Below are 19880 nucleotides of genomic sequence, written 5' to 3'. Positions count from 1 at the left end.
TGAGAATATCAAAATTGGGCCTTTTGTTCACTGAAGAATGTAATCCACATACAAATAATAATGATATAGCTAGCCAATTAATTGCAATAACTACTGACATTTAATGAGCAGATGAATGTAGCAGACACAAAAGGATACAGCAACTCTTAGCAAGAGCTATGATTAAAATGCCCCTGATCCGAGTGGTCACAAACAAGAATGCTGCCACAGATGCTGCATAATTATTGCTCTGAAATAATTCAAGGTTCAGATGCTTCGAATATATCATCTTTCAATACTCAACCCACTTCTATTCAGGCTGACTGAGTAAAGAGACTGGGAACAGATGGAATGCATTTCTCTTGCTATCAGGAATGTGTGCATTGCTGTTTTTCATATAAATTAGCTTTATATAGTCATAGGCAGTAGTTAATTGGATTAGCTCTGTTTTACTATGGAGGAAATTGGCTCAGGCAAGTTAAATAACTTGCCCAAGGCCACACAGCTAGCTAGTAAATAGCAGCACTTGGGATGTGAAGTTGCACGTGATTCTCAAGCCCATCTTCCTTCTCCACTAGATGACACAGAGACGACTGTGTGTGAATCTAGATCTTGGAACAAACACCATCCGTGTACATGTAGATACACACTCACACACAAACACACCCTTTTCTCCTTCTCTCTCCCTTCCCTTCCCCACCACCAGAGAGAGTGAGAGAGAAACTCTATATATAGAGGATAGAGTTAGAAATATATACTCAAATTCCTCTCCCTTTTATTTATCACTTTAGGAATGATTTCAGAAAACACTTCAGGGAGGGATTTATAAATCAGTGTAGGGCCAGATTTTCTCACAAGAAAGCATTTTACATTGTCAGGGTGATGGAGTAAACAATAGTAATAATAAATGCTTTCAGTTAGATGTCAGCCCGGATAAAATGTTTGGCTTGTCTGGAAATAGCTATCTTTTCCCACCAGTTACATCCTTGTATTGTGCTCTTGTGTGGCTATCAAATGAGAGCAAAGGGGGAACAAGGAGGAGGGAGGGGGTGGAGGGAGAGAGAGAGAGAGAGCAGTGAACTGACTCTGTAACACCCAGCTACTTGAGCAGCTCAAACTAGGTTAAATATAAAGCTTTTCATTTCAGTGGACAAAGGGGCCACTGGGCCATTAGGTAACTGGTTCAAATATCCAACATTCCTGCTCCACAGCAGGCCCAGAGGTGACCCCAAGGCAAGGGTATCCAGAGCAGGTGAATCTGAAGGGAGGATTGGCAGTCATTAAAGATGGAGGGGGAGAGTTCTGAGGTGTTGGAATCAGAGAGCAACTTCCCCCAGCAGACCTTGTCCTGTCCAGCAAGGGGGACTCGGAGACTGGGAAGTTTCTCTTTAGCTCACCCTCCAATGATTGTTCCATTCACTCTTTCCACCATTTTCCCCTGAGGAATTTATAAGCAGCTCCTGATTTTCTCTCTAGACTCAGAACAGATCAATTCCTACTCTAACTCGTCTTCAACCAAAACAGCACCATGGCACTGGATTTTATTCTTGAAACCTGCACAGGAGGTACACGTGTGCAGTTTCATGACCCGGCAGACTGCTTGAAAATCTCTCTCACCATGAACCCTCTCCACCAAAGACACAGGACAGTCATGACAGAACCTAAGAATACTTCTAATCATGATTAGAAAAATAAAAACACTACAGGAAACAGGAACTTTTTCAAGACTGCAATAATTCAAACTAAAGCATGTATCTGAAATGGCCTCTGTCAACATGTGATTTCTGACTTGGAGACAAGCCCTGCTGGAAGGGGAACCACATGTTTCTGAACTAGGGCTCCAGTTTTAAGAGCCTTGAGATCAGAAATGTTCTCTAGACTTGGCAGGTTTCTTTTCGCCATCAAGCAGCTCCCGAGTGTCCCCCGTGTAACTCAGCAGCCCATACAATAGTTGCTCCAGGCAAAGATGGGTTTTTGCTTTGAAGTCTCATTTAGAACAGAGGGGCAGGATAAGGGAAATAATGGCTTTTCAACTCAGAGCGAGCAAACTCGAAGGGGGTCTTATCCTCTTGGTGTTTATTTCTTGGACCAAATTTCTAACCCTTCTCTGAAGCCCCCTGTTGAGATCAGGGACAAACAAGATGAAAGGGAGAAAGCAGACGAAAGGGAACAAAAGAACTTCAACCTCAGAATTCTTAGCCCTCAGGGAAAACACAAACAGGATGAGTCTGCATGTTTGATTTTGCATCCCCGGGATGTCGGGAGGCGTGTGCAGGAGGATAAGCTGAATCAAGTCTATCAAAGTCTGACATCTGAAAGACCCTGGCTCTCATCGCTGGCTGAGCACCATAATGGCATTACCTGTGGGGGCCCACACCTCAGCTTGGAAAGCAGAGCTTGTCTGTCTCACCTTGGCTCTGGCTTGACCCACCTGCTACATCATTGTGATGGGGAGGGGGCACAAGGGACCGGGTTATACAGCTGGTCCCACCCTCACCCACTTCACCTAGAACTCTGACAATATATGCAGGGCTTGTTTCAAGTGCTGCTATGTTCCTTATCAAATCTGTCTGAGCTTACAAGCAAATCTGACAATTCTCTTTTTTTGAGAGAGAGAGAAAGAAAAAGTATGTGTTCAGGTAACAGCTGCCTTACTCATTTTTATTCAGAGGACAAGAAAAGTCACTTTGAGCAATGACAAATGCCTGGGATTGACATGGAAGGCATATGTGCTTGTAAAGGGCAAGAAGACATCTGAGGGGCCTCCATTGGCTGCATCCATCTGTGTGATGGACCAAAAGATTTTTCTTGACCTCTCTTGTCTTGGTTCAGTCATCTTAACAACTTTTGTGCAAATATCTCAGCCTCCTTTTAAAGCTCTTTTGCCAAGGGGAAGGCACATTTGAGAATCTACTGAAAGCTGTGGACCTAGTCCTGGAAAACACTCTCTCTCTCTCTCTTACACAGACAGATACTTTTACATATAACATCAGGGAATCCCTAGATCTACTCGAATCCATACACAGAACCCCCTCAGGGGTCAATGGACCTAAAGCTAAAGAACCTCTGGTCTAGGAAAAAAAGTTAACATTTATTGAGTACTTACTATATGTCAGGCACTATTCTAAGTGTCTCAAATAGATTTTCTCAATTAATCATAACACCACCATAGAATAGGTACCACTGTTCTCTGTTTTACTGATGAGAAAACAGTGCTGGAGAAAGTCACTTGCTCCAGGTCAAACAGCCAGTAAGTGGCACAGCCTGGGTGGAAACCCAGGCCATCTGTTTTTGGAGACCTCCTCTTAGCCACAAAGCCAGGGTTGTGAAATGAAACAAGTGAAAGTCATTTGTTTTTGCAGACCACTACTGCAGCCGTTTCCTATTTGTATATGTTGTGGGGTGGGGGCAGGGGGGGCATGTGTCTCCAGAGGTCTGAGAAAGTAGAGACAATGTAGCAGTGGGTGGAGGAGAGACTCTTAGCCGAGTCGTACATGCCCACTACTGACTACTGCGCAGGCAGGTAGACAAAAAGTGAGTCCAGCCCCCTCTTTGGCTTCCAGAGAACAGGCCTGTGAGGCTGACACTGGCACTCACGCTTTGAGATCTTGATCTAGTAGCCAGTAGAAATCAGTTCCAGGGTCCCAAACTTAGAGGCCAGGAAAGTGATGCAAATGTGAGAGGAAGGCAGTGGCTGAGGGAGGGGGGCCATGACCAACTAGAGTGAGTGTCCTGTCTCTAAACATCCACCTTAACAACAACCCCCCAAATCCCATGAGGGCTGAACAAAAGACATCCAGCCTGTGGACCGTCAGTTTGACCTCTGAGTAGACAGTTTCCTTCCTGCTCTTTAGGTATTCCCAAGGCAGGAGTGCGGGGCATGTGATCCGCAAACAAGGGACACGAGCTCACCCGTGTGACAGTCAACGTGACTTCCATTTTGTTAGAACCGTGTTTTTCTGTGCTAACCAACCAAGCCATAGGTCACTAGCAGAGAGGTGCAGACACCAGAGGGGAAGACCTCTCAGGCAGTAAGCGACAGGACACCTCACATACCTCATACAGAGGGAGCATTCAAGGTCAGAGGCGTCAAAAGATGCCAGTGGGACACTGAGCGCAGGCTTGGCCCGGGGGTCAGTGGAAGGATCTGTGATGTAGAGAGCAGAAGTCAGAGGGGAACCAACCTTGGTGTCACAAGACAGCACTTCTAAGGCCAAAGAACCCAATTATTTTTTTTCAGTCAGCCACTCTCATCACCTCCCCGAGAATTGATTTAGTGGCCAAGTGAGACACTGAAAATGGGGTACCCTGATACAGGCACGTGGAGGCTTCCAGCAGCCCCAAAGAAAGAAACGTGTAGGTCAGGGATTGTCTGAGAGCCCTGGGGGGGCGCTTAATTCAAATGGAACAGGCACCTCACTCTTGACAAACAGCTGCAACGACTCCACGGACTGCGCCAGGCCTATAGCTGACACTGAATCTTGGCGCTGGCAGCCACTCTTGGAAAGATGCCAAGCTGCAGCTGCTGCTTCTCAGATGCCTACCTACGGGGACACGACTGGGAACAAGCAGGATGAGGCCTGATGGAGCTGCCCGGGTCCGACTTCCCCGGAATGGGGAAGGGGGTGCAGAGAGGCTGGCCTGGAAGGAAGTGACACCATCAAGGGCGTGAGATGTCATTACTTGACACTGTGCTGGCCCATAAGCCCTGGCTTTCCCTTAGAATTCATATGGGGCACCAGCAGGATGCTAGGAACTGCTGGCTCTCACAGAAACCCACAGCCACCCTAGAAGTGGCAGAGCAGAGGAGCCGTTGTGTGGAGGGGAGAAGCCTCCACACACTGCTGAGCCCGGGCTCCCCTCCAAGCCCCCAACTCCCTGGGTAGAGTCTGCACCTGGCTTAGATGCTTTCTTAGGCCTCTCTGGGTCTTGGGGTTCAATTTGGCAGTGCTTCCTTTTCTTCTCCTGGCATTTGCCAGTCTTACTGGAGGCAGCTTGGGAAGAGGCAGCGACCCCCTTCTCCTCCTCCGCTCCAGCCGAGTCTTCCGTATGGTCCTGTGGCCCATCCCCTGTCACTGTGGCCAGGTCCATCAGGCTGCCCCCCTGGCCCCTGGCTGCTGCCCCCTCCTGACTGGAACAATGTGGGCGCTCGGGCGTTTCCTGGAGGAAGAGAGAGCCAAACATCAGAATCTACTGGGGCCCAACATCGTCCTCTGATAATTGTCTCCAGAAGGGACGAGGAGAAAACACTGCCCAGTCCTGACCATCTAGAGGACAGGTAGCTTAACTGGGCGGCAGTCATAAGGCACAGAAGGCCCAGCTGGGGCAGAGTAAGGCATGCAGGGAGACAGTCCTTGGGCAGCAGTGAAGGCAAGATGCCAAGTGCAGCGCCGGTCTCTGCTCCTCTCCAGTCAGACCCCAGTCACCACCTGAGGGACACCAAGGCATGCAGTGCAGTGAGGGTAGATCCTGCCACTTGGCCCTTCCTCTCACCCTCACTGCCATTCCCAGCCATCCTCCAGTCCCACACCCAGCTTCCAAAGAACTTTCGGGAATGTTCTGGTGCAGGTGTGCTCACAGGCCTGCTGAGTGCCCTCACGCTCCAGAGCTATGTTATACTGGTCAAAGGAACTAGGAACAAATGAATCCTTTCACTAGATTTTGGGCAAAAAGTCTGAAAAAGAGACAAGATCATCTGGCAAAATGATCAATAACGTCTCTAGCCTTTTCAAGAATTTTTGTCCAGGAGAGAGATCTAGAAAAAGAAATCCAATGACAAAGTGTTTATGCAGGTTTCCCTGGAGAACCCCTCTCTACTCTACATTCAAAGTGCATGGGTCAAAATGCTCAGGTTGTTGTGTTCCCTCCAACTCCAACCAAAAAACAAAACAAAACACCTGATAGATGAAAAATGGGGAGCGCACAGCTAGGAGAAAATGATGAGGTGAGGAGGAAAAGGCTTTTCTGAGTCTCTAACCCGGGGAGTTCAGGGTTTTACCAGCACTATGGCACTGCTGCATCCTCAGCTTTCCATGAGCCCTCGGCAGAGTCTACACAGTACAGTGCTTTGCAAGGCAAAGTTTGGGTAGAAACCTAGTCCCTACTCCTCAGCTTCCTCATACAAGAAAGCCAGGGGTGCTTTTTTTTTCTTCATTTCTGATTGGGCTGCAATTAGAAGTCACTCCAGGCACTTGGGTTCAGTATTATGGTCCTCAATCCTGTAATAATGATCTCAAAGAAGTATTGAAATGCAGGTGGTGCTAGCGGTAAAGAGCTTGCCTGCCAATGCAGGAGACATAAGAGATGCGGGTTCGATCCCTGGGTCTGGAAGATCCCCAGGAGGAGGGCATGGAAACCCACGCCAGTATTCTTGCCCAGAGAATCCCATGGACAGAGGAGACTGGCTGGCCACAGTCCATAGGGTCACAAAGAGTTGGATACGACTGAAGTGACTTAGCACGTAGTACTGCTTTGATTTCAGGATATACTCTAAGCTCTGCCCATCACCACCACCCCCCAGCCTTTTTGAGTCAGGAACACCTGCATTTTGTTCATTCTCCAGAGCAGGGAAAGAAGTCAGGGAAATATAAGATTTTCACCTGTCAGAGATCCCAGAAGCCATGGAGACCCTAGGGCTCACACACAGGGGAGGACACGGGCATGGATAGCAAGCAGGCAGATGCTTTGAGTGGCCTAGATCTTCAGAACTCACCTCTGTCCACACATCTGTGCTTCGGAGCCCCAGCTTCTGCCCACTTGCCCTCTGCTTGGAAAGTTGGGGCCTGGAGACCATGGTTTTCAAAAACTCAAATCCCAGAAAGTTAACACTTCCTAAGTTGCTTCCCTCTCCCTGGCTCCACATATGTGCTGGAAGTCTACTTATGTGTAAGACAGGTGCAGGAATATGAAATGACCTCCACTTGGCGATCAAATGGAGATGTCTTTGCACAAGGAACTCAGCTGGTACTCAAAGACCATCAGCTTGAACAAACAAAAAGCAGGAAAGGAGGGGCTGTCAGGCCCTCTTCCCAGGCTCTGCCCCTAAGCTCACCCCAACTGAATGGCTCCTGGGGAAGTGGGCCTTTCTAGTTCTGTCACCTCTCTCAACTGGACCTGATCAAGAATTGAAAATTGAACATAATAAATCATCAACCTGGGCCCCTGCCTGAAATCTAGTTTTATCTTTAAATAGCCTTTCAGCAAAGAAGACAGCCACTAGCAACTCCATTTCTTCTTTCTTGGGAACCAAACAAAGTAGGAGGGTGAGGGCTCACTCTCCATGTTTGCCCACAAAACAGCCAAACGAAGCGTCAGGAGCGAGCTGGGTGAGTGGAGTTTTACCTGTGACAACTTTGGTAGATTATGGCTGGTGCCTTCAGTAGCCAATGACTCTACGTGTTCCTTTAATCTAGGGTGAGGTGCCAACAGCTTCAGTATATCGGGAGAATGTTCCTGAGAGGCCCCCGGGAATGATGGTGTAAAGAAACTAAGGAGAAGCTGGGACATAAAACAGAAGACTTCACTACTTAAGTTTCTACAGGTGCTCGGGTGAAGGGCAGGGGTGGGAGGGCAGGAAGGGACAAAGGGTACAGCTTGTGGGGCCAAACCCCAGGGAGGAAGACTTGGACCAAAGACCCCAACACAGTGGGGCAGGGATCCTCCTTCAGCTCATCAGAATCACCTGGGAAGCTTATGAGACTTCCAGGTTCCAAGTTCCCATGCCTGGCTCCCCTGGGTCTGAAGTGTGGCCAGGAATCTGAATTTGGAAAAGGCACTACAGATCTGCCTTTGTCTCCCAGTTACCACCACTCCTCTGCTACCCTTCCGCAGAAAGATCTACAGGGGGATTTCAAAACCTGTCTAGGAGGAAAGAGGCCGAGGAGAAGGCAGGAGACCAACATCAGCTGGGGGACCTGGAGTCGTGTCTGAGATGCCCCCCTGGGTAGAAGGCAACAAATGTCACCAAGGTTCCTCTGTATGTTGCCCCTCCCCGTCTGCCTGTTTTGCCTCTGCTCCCCGACCACCAGCCCTGGATCATGAATCTCTTCGGCAGTGATGTGTTAGTAAAAGCAGAGCCGAGTCTTCCTCCCTCTTCTCCCAGCCTTTCTTCCTACTTTCTAGCCTTCACTTTCCAGAGAATGTCAAGTCACTTCAATGATTGGGGTGGAGGTGGGGGATGGCAGGCTGGTTCTAGTCTATGGTTGGCTTCCTCTGCAACTGAGTAAGCTGGGGATGAGGGTGGGGCAGATACAAGATTCAGAAGGGAGTCAAAGATACGTGATCTGGTGGAGGCTGCCCCATCAACCGCCTGCATCCTTGCTTCAGTTCTCTCCTGTGAAAGTGCCAATTATCTGTATACATAGGTATTTTTGTATGTAACACATAACCCAGGAAGGCAGGTCACTTGCTTCTAAAACATATTCACATGCTTTCTGCTGAGACCAACTAAAGGGAGCCCCACCCCTTCCTCTAGGTAACAGGGTATTAACTGATCAGGGGAATCTGACCAAAACTGGGATCAAACTCTCTCCAGTTTGATTTCTTTCCTTACTGGGCCCCAGCAGTTCCTTCACGATGTTTCTTCTGATGTCAGCACTTTCCACGTGGCCAAGCCCTGCTCATCCTTCAAGGCTCAGCTCCAGGGCTCCCTTCTTCTCTTCCTCCAGTCTCCCTGATCTCTCCCATCCTTCCGTGTTCTCAACTGCACCAGAAGATAGTGCCCTACCCTCCCCAGTCTGGTGTTAGCCTCAAACTGCATCGCCAATGTAAGTCTTGCTCTCTACAGATGCTCAGTTTCTGGTGGGCACATGACTGATGTCCAATAAATACTCATCACACTGGATGAAACTGAGTTAAGACACCAGCCATCCTAGGGCCCAGAGAGAGGCCTAGGGTTCAGGCCCAAAGCCCCCAGATGACAGATGTCTCTGTTTCCTTCCAGTTCTAAGTTGGTACAGGAATGAGACGGGAGGTTCTCACACTGACCAGGGCTGTAAATGCCAACTTTCAGAGACTCCTCCTTTGCTGGAGCCAAACTTGGCTCTCAGGGGCCTCTGAGTGACCCACTGGGAACCACCTCTGAAGGGCTCCCCCTGGAATTCTCCCGCAGAGAGACGTAGCAAGCCATAGGGCACCCCCAGGTACAAGGATGCGAGCACAGAGTGTGGTGGGAGGGGAAGAGAGGCAGAGAGGGAAGCTTAGAGGAAACTAGGCAAAGGAACAGCAGCACTGAGCTTCCTCCTCCGCAACCTAAGACCTCACTGAAGGCCTTCCCAGTGGCTTTGGAAAACAAAAGTTGGGGGTCAACTCTCAGTGAAAATGAGCATTCCACATACGAATGGAAGTCAATTTCACTTCCGCATCAGCCTTGGAAAGGCCCAGGTGGGTCAAGAAGTCCAAAAAGAATCTGAGGTAAAGACAAACATTGAAAAGAAATCCAGGCCTGTAAGTGACAAAGGCAGCTAAGTCATGCCAAGTGAACCTGGACCATCTCTGTCACATCTTTATCCCTGGAAAGGGGAACAATCCAGCAAACAAGCACAGAGGGTCCTCAGCGTTCTTAATTAAGTGCCATGTCCTCACCTCACTCCATCAAAATTCGCCTCTAAATTCTCACCCTAGCTTCAGAACTCTGGAACACTCATCACAGGCAAATGTTCGATTGTATTATCTGGCATTTATATTATATTATAGAACCAGTGCAAGAGTATAAGGTCCTGGAGGCCTGAGACTGTGGCTTATGCCTCTTTGGGTCTCCAGAGCTTAGCACAGTTCTTGCCCCATCCCATTAAGGCAGCTGTGGAAATGACACTGCATGCATGCTTACATGCTAAGTCGTTTCAGTCGTGTCCAACTCTTCTTGATCCCATGGGCTGTAGCCTGTCAGGCTCCTCTGTCCATAGGATTCCCCAGGCAAGAATACTGGAGTGGGTTGTCATTTTCTCCTCCAGGGGATCTTCCCAACCCAGGGATCGAACCTGCATCTCCTGCATTGGCAGGCGGATTCTTTACCACTCAGCCACCTGGGAAATGATACTAGGTGGTCTATAAAGTGGGTGGGAAATAGGATCAACCCAAATGATGACACCAAGAGCCTCTCAGGCCAACTGGGAAATGGACAAATGAGAGTAAAGAAATCACTCTCTCCCAGCTCCACACCTGCCTCTGTTGGCCTTTGCCCACACTGTTCTTCTAACCACTTTTGTGCATACGTCCCAGAGCTGGATAACCCCACTGCTCCTCTCCCCCAGTCTCAGCAGTGGGTGCTGAGACTCCTGACTCAGCCTCCCAGGCCAGTAGGATAGTGGAGCAGCTCACAAGGCAGACTCTGGAAGCAGGGGGAGTTGGGTTTGGTTGCTCTTCCACCGATCATTAGGTTCATGACCTCAGGAAAGGCACCAAACCTCAGCTTCCTCATCTGTTTCATCTGTAACATAGGGATAAATGATAGTACCTACTCTCATAGGGACGTTGTGGGGATTTAATTATAGCTTCCCCATAAAGTCCACAGAACAGTGCTCGGTGCACAAGAAATGCTCAATAAATGTTTGCCATTATTACTATTATTACTCATACTGTGGACTACAGTTAAGATTTGGGGAAGGGTCCACAGCTTGGAGCAATTCTCTGTCACCAGCCACCAGCTGGTTAGCTCCTACTAACCAGCCCAAAGTAACTTCCCAGAACCTCCAGTGCTCATCTGCCCCTAGTTCAATGATTTTGCTGAAGATTCCTTTCTGGAGCCTTCAGAAACCACTCCTGTCTCTTGCTCCCTTCCTTCATCCACTGCTCTGCCAAAGCACCCTGGGACAGAGGCACCTGGGGAGCAGTGGTGAACAGGGGCTGGGGCACAAGCATAGCAGAGGTTCCCGCTGACTGTCAGCATCCCATTTCCAGGCCAACGAGCCAGACACTGAGAGAGCACACTGCAGAACAATAAGCAACAAAGTCTACGAATTGAGGATGCTTGAGCATTCACTAATGTGCCCAGTATCTCATGCAGTTAAAAAAAAAATAACAACCACATCCTCCAGAGACTCAAGAATTGGGATGACTGGATTATACTGTCATGGTCCCCAACTTATATCACATATGTGTTTCATTTCTAGCAAAGAAGCTGAAGGTTGGAGTTCTGCATATGGCAAGGCAGATGGGACCCAACACCCCTTGTGAGGAGCTGGCCACCCTGTGTGGCTGGTGAAGCTGTGACTCAGCCCAAGGAAAGTTCTAAAACTGCCTCACACCCGGGATCTCTGGCCAACAGCCAGTCTCCTCTGTGGGCCTCCATCTCCATGTTAACTTATTTGGGTTTTTTTTGTTTGTTTGTTTGTATTCTGAGTCAAAGAGGCAAACACATTCCTCATAGGCTCCTACAGAAATGTAGGAACTGCTCAATCTGATTGTACATGCCAAAAGGATGGTGTTTCTGGGTCATCAACTGGCATGTGTCTTGCTCCTGTCCCCTCAACCCAGGAAACCATCCACTCTGGACCCCCAACTCTAGGGAAGGCAGTTCCCTCATTCCCTGCCCTGGAGAGGACAGAGGGCTGGAAGCCCATTGGGCAGCTGGACCTGACGTCATCTCAACTCACCCTTTGGGCTTCAGCTCTTGCTCTTTTGTTCCTTCCATCGAGGGACACACAATATAGAAACTCTCTTAGTGCTTCCTCCACCTTGCCAAGGGTGGCTAAGGCTTGCGCTTTTCTGAAGTGTGCCTGGAAGAAAACATGAGCATTCAGTCCCATTCTTCTCCACCTCTTAACATTGCTATCATTCATAACATCAGCTAAATTACTTCCTGGGTGTTTACCGTCATGTGAGGGCTTTAAAAGGACTATCTTATCCACAGCCTTATTGTGTAAGCCAGGGCTGTCCAACCCCTAGGCCACTGTACCAGTACCAGTCTGTGGCCTGTTAGGACCTGGGCCACACATTAGGAGGTGAGCAGCAGGCGAGCAAGCAGAGCTTCATCCATATTTACAGATGCTCCCCATCACTCGCATTTCTGCCTGAGCTCCTTCTCCTGGCAGCATAATAAATGTAATGCACTTGAATCATTCCCAAACCATTTCCCCCCACACCCCCCAACATCTGTGGAAAATTTGTCTTCCATGAAACCAGTCCCTGGTGCCAAATAGGTTGGGGACTGCTGGTGTAGGCAATTGTTCTGAAGCCCATTTTCAGGAAAATAAAACTGAGACCCAGAGAAGTGACTTGCCTGAAGTAACCTGGCTGGAAAATTGTGGAATCAGATTGACAGCCTGGGAATGACTGATATAGAAGACCAGATTCACAACCGCTGTGCCATACTACCACCACCCCCCACCCCCTGCCCCACCACTGTATTGGAGGAGGCATCAGATGTAGTAAGAACTCCCATCCGAGGTCACACTAACCAGCTTTCAGGACCTGCCTGGATGGGCCTTCCTGTTAACCAGTCTGTCAAGCAGAGACCTAGTCCATGTTGCTGGCTGAGTGACCACCCACACTCAGTGATCACTTATTAGAAGAGGCCCAAGTGAGCCAAGGCATGTGACCTCTTTAAGACCTTGAAGGCAGCTAGTGGCAAATCTGGAACTAGCACTGGGAGCTTTCCCACCAAGCCCTTCCGAACGCTAACCAGGGGCTGCACAAACGCTTTGGCTCCAGTGGATTCAGCTCATTTCTGCTCCCTCACCACATCTTGAAATTGTATAAGAAGTTTTAGGGTTTCTCAGGGTCCAAATCAAACTGCCCTGGGAGAGAAACCTTAAGGGGTAGGAGAGGAGCATCCTGGGGAAGATGGAGGAGAAAGAAGAGAAGTGAGAAGAGGGTTGTCTTCTCTCTGTGCCTGGCAGCTTGGCTTAGAGGCTGCCCCTTAGTGGCCTGCTCCCCAGGCCTTTGCCTACACGCTGACCCCAAGTCTAACTTAGGGAAGGCAACAATCCAGGCTGTGGCGGCTGGGCACTCTAATACATGGACCTCCCCTTCGGACATGCCTCTGTGGGCCCTGGTGCCTCCTGGCTTGGGCCTGGCTTACAGGAGCCAGCCAGAATCTGCCTTCTTGAGCAGTGGCCCCTGCTCCAAGCCTCTTGGGGGCCTCTCCCTGAATTGTGCCCTCCCTCTCCTTCCGGAGCTGGATGCTCCCAGCAGTGCTTGCCAGGGGCCCTCTGGAGAAAGGCCTGCCTGACATTTCAAGGTGGCTAGAGGGTGTTAAGTGCTGGGAGACTGGCAGTTTTGGGGATCTGACCAATCATACCAAGTAGCAACCCATATACTCCACCTGCTCAGGGAAGCCAGCTCAGTTGTCATACTTTCAGGAGAGTTCCAGCCCTGGCTGGGTGGCTGGAATAGGGATGTACGAAGTGAACACCTCTCATAGGAGCGTTTCATACAGAAATGGTGGGAAATCCATAAACTGGGGTGTGAGGTGGCTTTGAATCAGAGGCATCAGTTCCAGTCTTCTTTCAATTCCCAAGTCCATAAAGTTCTATCATCAGTGCCTCTCTGCTTAACCCAGCACTTAGGGAAAGTGAACTTCTGTTTAATATTTTCACCAACTCTTCCTTCACTGGGGAAGTCACTTTTCCCATTTCATCCAAAATGGTCCACTGCTTACTTAGCCCTGTTTCCCACTGCACTATCGAGGTCCCTGCCTCAATATGGTTTAGAATGGGAGCAGAAACAGTCACAAGAGATGTCCTCTTACCCCCAGGTCGCTCACTGGCCTGCACTGCTACAAGGCCTGAAATACTCCCAGTGAAGTTCCTTTGGGTTAAGACATTGGTGAGTTTGAATAAACCGTAAATGTGTTCCTTGGGAAAGAGGATATATTAATCTATCATCACTCATGAAAACTTTCTCATGAAAGAGTATGAGATTCACTCTGACATTAATGACCTCAGTATGCAGCTCCCCAGTGTTTTATCTGAAGTTCCCCAAATAAAAAAAAAAAAAAGGCTGATAATCCAACATTTTCATAAGCTTGACATCAAAAGTCATTAGGTGGCAAATCTTGATCTAAAATGATATGTGTTATAGTCTTCTTCCCACTTAGTATGAATTTTCATGTAATATGCTGCAGAAATATTATTGTGTTTGACTATGGGGCACTGTCCAGGGCTGATACCTGGTCTTAGTGAAACTGGAAACATTCTGGATTCTGAACATATCCAGCTCTATGGGATTCAGATAAGGGATTATGGATTTGGCCTTGGATGAAGTGGGTTTCAGAGGACAGCATCCTGGGGCTGCGTAGAGAGCACTACAACGTTACGGTTCACAGAACAGACTCTTGGTCAAGCTGGCCTGGAACCAGCACTGCCCCCTGCAAGGTGATGAGGGCAGAGAGCAAGATCTATGTTTTGCAAACAAGGACACCTAGGGTTCTGAGAGTGAAGCGACTTCCCTATGGTCATTCAGCTTGCAGGTATAGAATCCAGGCTCAAATCTAATCTTTTAAACCAACTATTGACATGTGGCTGAAGGCTAGTCCTGAGGAAGGCTGGACAGAGATGCAGGAAGTGACATTGTGCATCCTGGCATCTTGAAAGAGGCTGAACCTGTCTTTCTCCCCTCCCCACTCCCACCCCACATCCTCATGTGACCTACATGTTTAGGGAAAGCAGCAGGCTGACTGACTACATTAAGGACTTAAGATGGCAGAACCAAACCGCAATGTTTCTCTTCCCCTCCTCTCTCTAGCGTCCTGGGAAAATAATGGTGATGATGATGATGTTGGCAAATACATACAATGCTATATGCCAGGCATTGTTCTAAGTATCTGCCTGCATTAGCTCATGTAGTCCTCACAACAGGTCGTCTCCCCCTGTTAAGTAGATACTTTGAATATCCTCATTTTATAGGTGAGGAGATGAGGCACAAGGAGGTTAGGTAATTTGGCCAAGGCCACACAGCTAGTAACGTAGCAGGGCTAGGACAGAAACTCGGGCAGTCTGGCTCCCAAGTTCAAGTTCTAAAGAATCACAAATTCCAGGCTGCTTTGCAAGTCATCAGTTTAAGATCAAATTGGGACAGAACTCAGCTCTCTTGTCACCCTTTGTCAAGGGACTCCCCCCACCAGCTCCTATGAAGAGCCTTTTCCATGCTCTGAGTGAGCTCTAGTGCCCTTACCCACCGCTTCCCCCCCAAATCCCCAGTGGCAGTCCTCCCTGCCAGTTCCTGTCCTCAGTACAATTCCTTCCCATCCTTCCCATCCCACACTCACCTTAAACCCCATGGGGCGGAGCTTACATGCTATTTCGGCATCATGCAATGCGTCCTCATGAGACTCCAAGGTGAAATAAATTTGAGACCGGTTGCTGTAAAGCAAATGGTCATTTGGAGCTGCCAAAATGAGAGGGAAAAAAAAACCTTGAGCAAAATGGCAAGTTTTCTAGGACTTCTCTAGTAGAGACCCAAAAGTGTAAGCTTAATCTCCAGCCCTAGTATTGTATTGCCCTGCCTACCACACCCCCAGCTACTCTGGGTCTGAGCTTTCCCAACTGTAAGGAAGTCATTATCCCCTCTCTCTCAAGCAGTTCCTTAGAGGGCCTGTGGGGTCAGTAGTGCATTATTAGCATTTCTAACACAGAGCAAATTCTGGCGCCCTGCTTCATGGCTGTGGCTAGGAACTGGCAGCCTAGCTTCTGAGTGAGGTATTGCCCACAAGGAAACAGGCCAGGGAAGAGGGAGAGGTGGTAGCTGGATGTGATCCCCATTCTTGCCACCAGGAAGACAAGTCCAAGTTAGTCTTATCAGCAACATCTTTGTCTACAAACCCCAACACATATGAAGTTTCTCTTAAGAAAACAGAAATGCATTTGCAAGGCTCCATCATCTCATTACAGATGGGCAGATATGAATGGGCTGGAACAAGGCTTCTGGGAATAAAGTGAAGTTAGCTCTCATCAATACTCTAAATCGGTAGACCCAGGGCTGGAAAGGTCTTTAGAGATCACCTGGTTCAAGCAACCCAATCTTCAAGGAAAATCAAGTTTGAGAGGTGAAGGCATTTGCTCAAAGCCTAGCTAGCTGGTCAGAGTCATTGCTACCTTGACAGACTTTGAATCTGGGGTAAGAGACAGGTTCCTTTTTTTCTGAAGGACAGTATAGCACTTAGAATAATAGAAAGAGAGACTGGCCACTTTTTAGCACAAAGATACTCTTTGTTGGGGAGGCCCCTTTCCTCTTTGAAGGGTGAAGAGGTCTTCACATTTTCACCCTGGATCCTAAGTGGTCCAAGGATGAACCCCCAGGGAAAGTGATGACAGTAACCAAGACAGAGGAGGAAGAGGGAAGGAAAGGGCTTTCCGGGCTCTTAAGGGACAGCTGGGGCTTCCTTTGTGGCTCAGCTGGTAAGGAATCCGCCCGCAGTGCGGGAGACCTAGGTTCAATCAGGAATGGAACCTTCCTTTGAGATCCTGGCTTCAGCAGGCTCTACCTGTCTCCTTCATAATGTTCTGCTCTTCCCTAGAGACTGGGCTCCAGCTTCTGCTGTGGGAACAGGCTTTGTTGTTGTTTTCCCCCAGGGGTGTGCAGAGGGTTTGCATGGGTGCCCATTACTTGCTCTTAAGCCATCAGTTAAGAGTTTACAGCCTCCTCTGTTCATTTCCTGCAGCACAAGCCAGCCTGGTGGCAGCGGACAAGGTGCTCTGCTTGGGCACATGGGTCGGGGGTTGGGGGGTGAGAGTGTTCCCCAGTCCACCTTCATTCTTCCCCCTCCCCCACTACCTGTTGCAAGCTGGGGTGAAGATTCAACACGTGGAGACTGCAGCCCACCCCCTCCTCCACCGTCCAAGCAGGGCTCAGGGCACCCTCGGATCCCAGAATCCTGTCTGCCCAGCCCTGTCGCCTTCTCCCTGGCACGCCTCGCCAGACACCGCGCCCCACCGCTGAGCTCCTGGCAGCCGGCCCGAGCTGGGCAATACCCGTCGCTTGTCGCTGGGCGGCCACTTCCTGGGTCCAGACGTGGGGGGTTGGGGGTAGTCGTTCCCTGAGGGAACTCAGGCGCCCTAGTGCGGCCAGAGGCGCGGGGCTGCCCATGTTGCCCTTGAGGCCGCAGAGCCCACCCATCCGTCCTCAGGCGGCACGGAAAAGCTGGGAAGAGGCGGCCCCCTTGGCAGCCAGTCCAGCGTCCTCAGGGATCCCTGAGCCGTCGCCCGGCCCGTCGCCCTCTGGGCTGGAGGGCTAGGGTTCGAAGCGAGGGCGCAGGCTGCGGGCAGGCGGCGCGGGAGGGGGGACGGGGAGGGCATCTATTTCAGCCGAGGATCGTGTGATAGGAAGCGGTGACAATGAGTCACAGGGCAGCGGGGCGCGAGAGCTCCTGCCCGCCCCCCCCCCCCCCGCCCGCACACGCTCCCGGGATGGTTTCCGAGGCGAGCGTGGCCCACTTCGGTTACCTCAGCCGTTACACAATCCCGCCCGCCCGCGCGGAGGAGGGGCTGCCCGGCCCGGGCCGCTCGCGGCCCTTATGCAACCAGTGCTCTCCTGACCTAATTCCATGCCGGACCCACCCCACCGGGAGCCGCGGCCCCGGAAGGGACAACTCCCGGCCGGCAGGGCGGCCCCGGACCGGGAGGGAGCGGCAGACACAGGCGCTGACCGAACATCCCCGGCGGTCTGGAGCGCAGGGGCCCCGGCGCGCGAGTGGGAAGGGTGCGAAGTTCACCTCCCTGTTTGCAAGGTGTGGGCAGGTGTAAGAGGGGCTGGGGCACGCAGAGGGAGAAGGAGAAGGCGAGCCCGAGAAACAGAGACGGTGACACCAAGCAAGAGCCAGAGTGGCAAAGATGCGGAGAGAAAGGAAAAGACAGAGGAAACAGAGTGACACAAAGAGAAGCAGGGACCGAGACACGCAGGAACACACGAGCTAACAGGAGACATAAGACAAAGAGCAGGGAGACATACAGAGACCCAGAACAAGAGCAGACACAGAGAAAAAGTCGGAGAGGGAACTCCAGAGTTCCCCGCCCCCACTCCGGCCGCGGTGCATCCCACGGTCTGCGCGCCCTCCTCCGCCGGAGTCACCCCCAGCTCCCCTCCGGGCTCCAGCCCCCGCCCGCCCCGGCCCCGGCGGTACGGTGCGCTCACCCAGCCTAACTGCCTCGTTGTACTTCAGCAGGGCCGCCTCCACCTGGCGCTCGCGGTACAGCCGGTTGCCCTCGTGCCGGAGTTGCGACGCCCGTGCCGGGCCCGGGAACAACTTGCCAAGGAGGCCGCTGAGCACCACGTTGACCCGCAGCGGCGGCGGCGCCTGCTGCCCAGCCCGCCGGGTCCCGCGCGCCCGCCCGGTGGTCACCATCAAAGCGGAGAGTTTGACGCCGCAGAGCGCACAGCGCCGATCCGCTGCCCGCCCGCGTTCCAGGCACAGTTTACAAAAGGTGTGGCCGCAGGACAAGGACACGGGGTCTGAGAGAAACCCATGGCACTTCCGGCACTTGAAGCCGTCCCACACCTCGGTGGCCTCGGCAGCTGTCACCGCCCCTGGTTCTTCCGCCGCCAGCGCACAGCTCCCAGCGCGGCTCCCGTCTGGGGGCTCGGGCGCTGGCTCCTCGGCTTGCGGGACGTTCTCGGCCAGGCAGCGCACCAGCTGCTCCAGCTGCTCGGCCACCAACTGCTGCCGCTCGGAGAGCTGTCGGTACACCTCCAGGGCTTCCCGGAGGCGCCCCCCAGACGCCAGGGCGTCGGCCTGCGTGAGCAGGACTTTGCACTCCGGCGTCGAGGCCCTCGGAGGCTGCTCCTGCTCCGGCGGCCGAGTCGGTAGAGGTGCGGGGCCTTCTGCAGCCGCCTCCGGGTGGGGGCCCGTGTCTCCGCGGGCCGCTGATGCCGCCGGTTCCGCCAGCTCTAAGTTGTTGCTGCCGAGCTCGGCGGGCAAGCTCAGCATCTGTCCAGTCTGAAATGAATCCATGGGGAGAGGGACACGCGTGGAGAAGAGGCGTCTAGGGGCGGGGGACGCGGAGCTGGAAGCGGCGGCTGGAGGGAATCGGGGCTGCCACCGCCGCCGCTCTGCCGCGCGCCGGTCCCTGCCGCGCCTCCGCAAGCTCCATGCCGGCCGCCCCGCGCCGCCTAATAACTGTCTTGTCTCAGCAAAGTGTTATATAAAACGGCACCACGTGATGCGCCGCCTCGCCGCTCATTGGCCGGCGGCGGGGCGATTGTTACAAAACCAGACAGTTTTGTAACAGTGTTGCGCTTGCTTCTTTTGGCTTCGCTTTTCTTGGCTTCTTTTTGCAGTTGTTTGTGTTTACACTCTGTCTTATTTCTCCCCTCGCGATGTGGTTTCTTTTTGGAAAAGTGAAGAAGAAGGAAAAAAAAAAAAGCACCAATGTCTACTCTTGGGCTTCTCCGTCTCCAAACCCTATTCCATCCCACCTCCAAACCCGTCAGCAAACAGGTCCCCTCTGCCAGCCGCTCACTAACTGCCCCCTCACCGCTCCAGAGGCCGGTACCTCGAGAAGCACAGTCCTCCAGGTCTTTAGGGACTTAGGAGGTTTGCGCTCCCAGGGGCGACAGCGGCTGTCTGCGAAAGGAAGCACCTTGGGAGTGTTCGGGGCAGCCCTTCACCTGGGTCCCTGCCCCGGCTCCTCTCATGCGGGGTCCCTGGCCACCTTCCCCAGGGAATCCCCCAAAGGTAGTAAGTGTGGTTATCCGAGGGCGCTTGGTCTCCTGTGCTGCGAGTGACTCCGAGCAGCCGGCCCAGCGGGCTCAGCACTTTGGCTGCGCTCGCAGAGCGGAAAGAACAAGCGGAGAAGACGCACTAGCCGGCCCGGATCGGGAAGAGGCCCCCAGCGCGCCCTGCTTCTTCACCTCTCTCCCCTCCAGCGATGGAACCTGCGCCTGGGCGGGCGGCCGGCGCCCAGGCCCTGGGGGCCACTGGCCGGATGGGCGCGGCCGCAAGCACAAGGGCTGCCGGGTCAGTGGGTATT

The 19880-nt window shown here is 51.7% G+C and overlaps 1 protein-coding gene across 2 annotated transcripts in view; it reads right to left on the bottom strand.

Annotated features, from left to right (window-relative positions):
* The window catches only part of LONRF3 (LON peptidase N-terminal domain and ring finger 3), a 39240-nt gene extending 20069 nt beyond the window's left edge, over positions 1–19171 (bottom strand). The window contains exons 1-6 of one of the 2 annotated variants that reach the window (XM_018044943.1): positions 18046–19171; positions 15185–15303; positions 11571–11693; positions 7321–7476; positions 4875–5139; positions 4036–4126 (exon numbers count right to left, since the gene is read on the bottom strand). In XM_018044943.1, the coding sequence (XP_017900432.1) occupies positions 4036–4126; positions 4875–5139; positions 7321–7476; positions 11571–11693; positions 15185–15303; positions 18046–18862 (1571 nt within the window). In that variant the 5' untranslated portion in view covers positions 18863–19171. The remainder of the gene's footprint in view (positions 1–4035; positions 4127–4874; positions 5140–7320; positions 7477–11570; positions 11694–15184; positions 15304–18045) is intronic. The other variant, XM_018044942.1, reaches the window with a different exon arrangement.
* Between the last annotated feature and the right edge of the window lie 709 nt (positions 19172–19880).

Source organism: Capra hircus, unplaced genomic scaffold (assembly GCF_001704415.2).
Source record: "Capra hircus breed San Clemente unplaced genomic scaffold, ASM170441v1, whole genome shotgun sequence".
Taxonomy (NCBI): Eukaryota; Metazoa; Chordata; class Mammalia; order Artiodactyla; family Bovidae; genus Capra; species Capra hircus.
The sequence above is the reverse complement of the archived record's forward strand: the minus strand, read 5'-3'. Positions and strand labels throughout refer to the sequence as shown.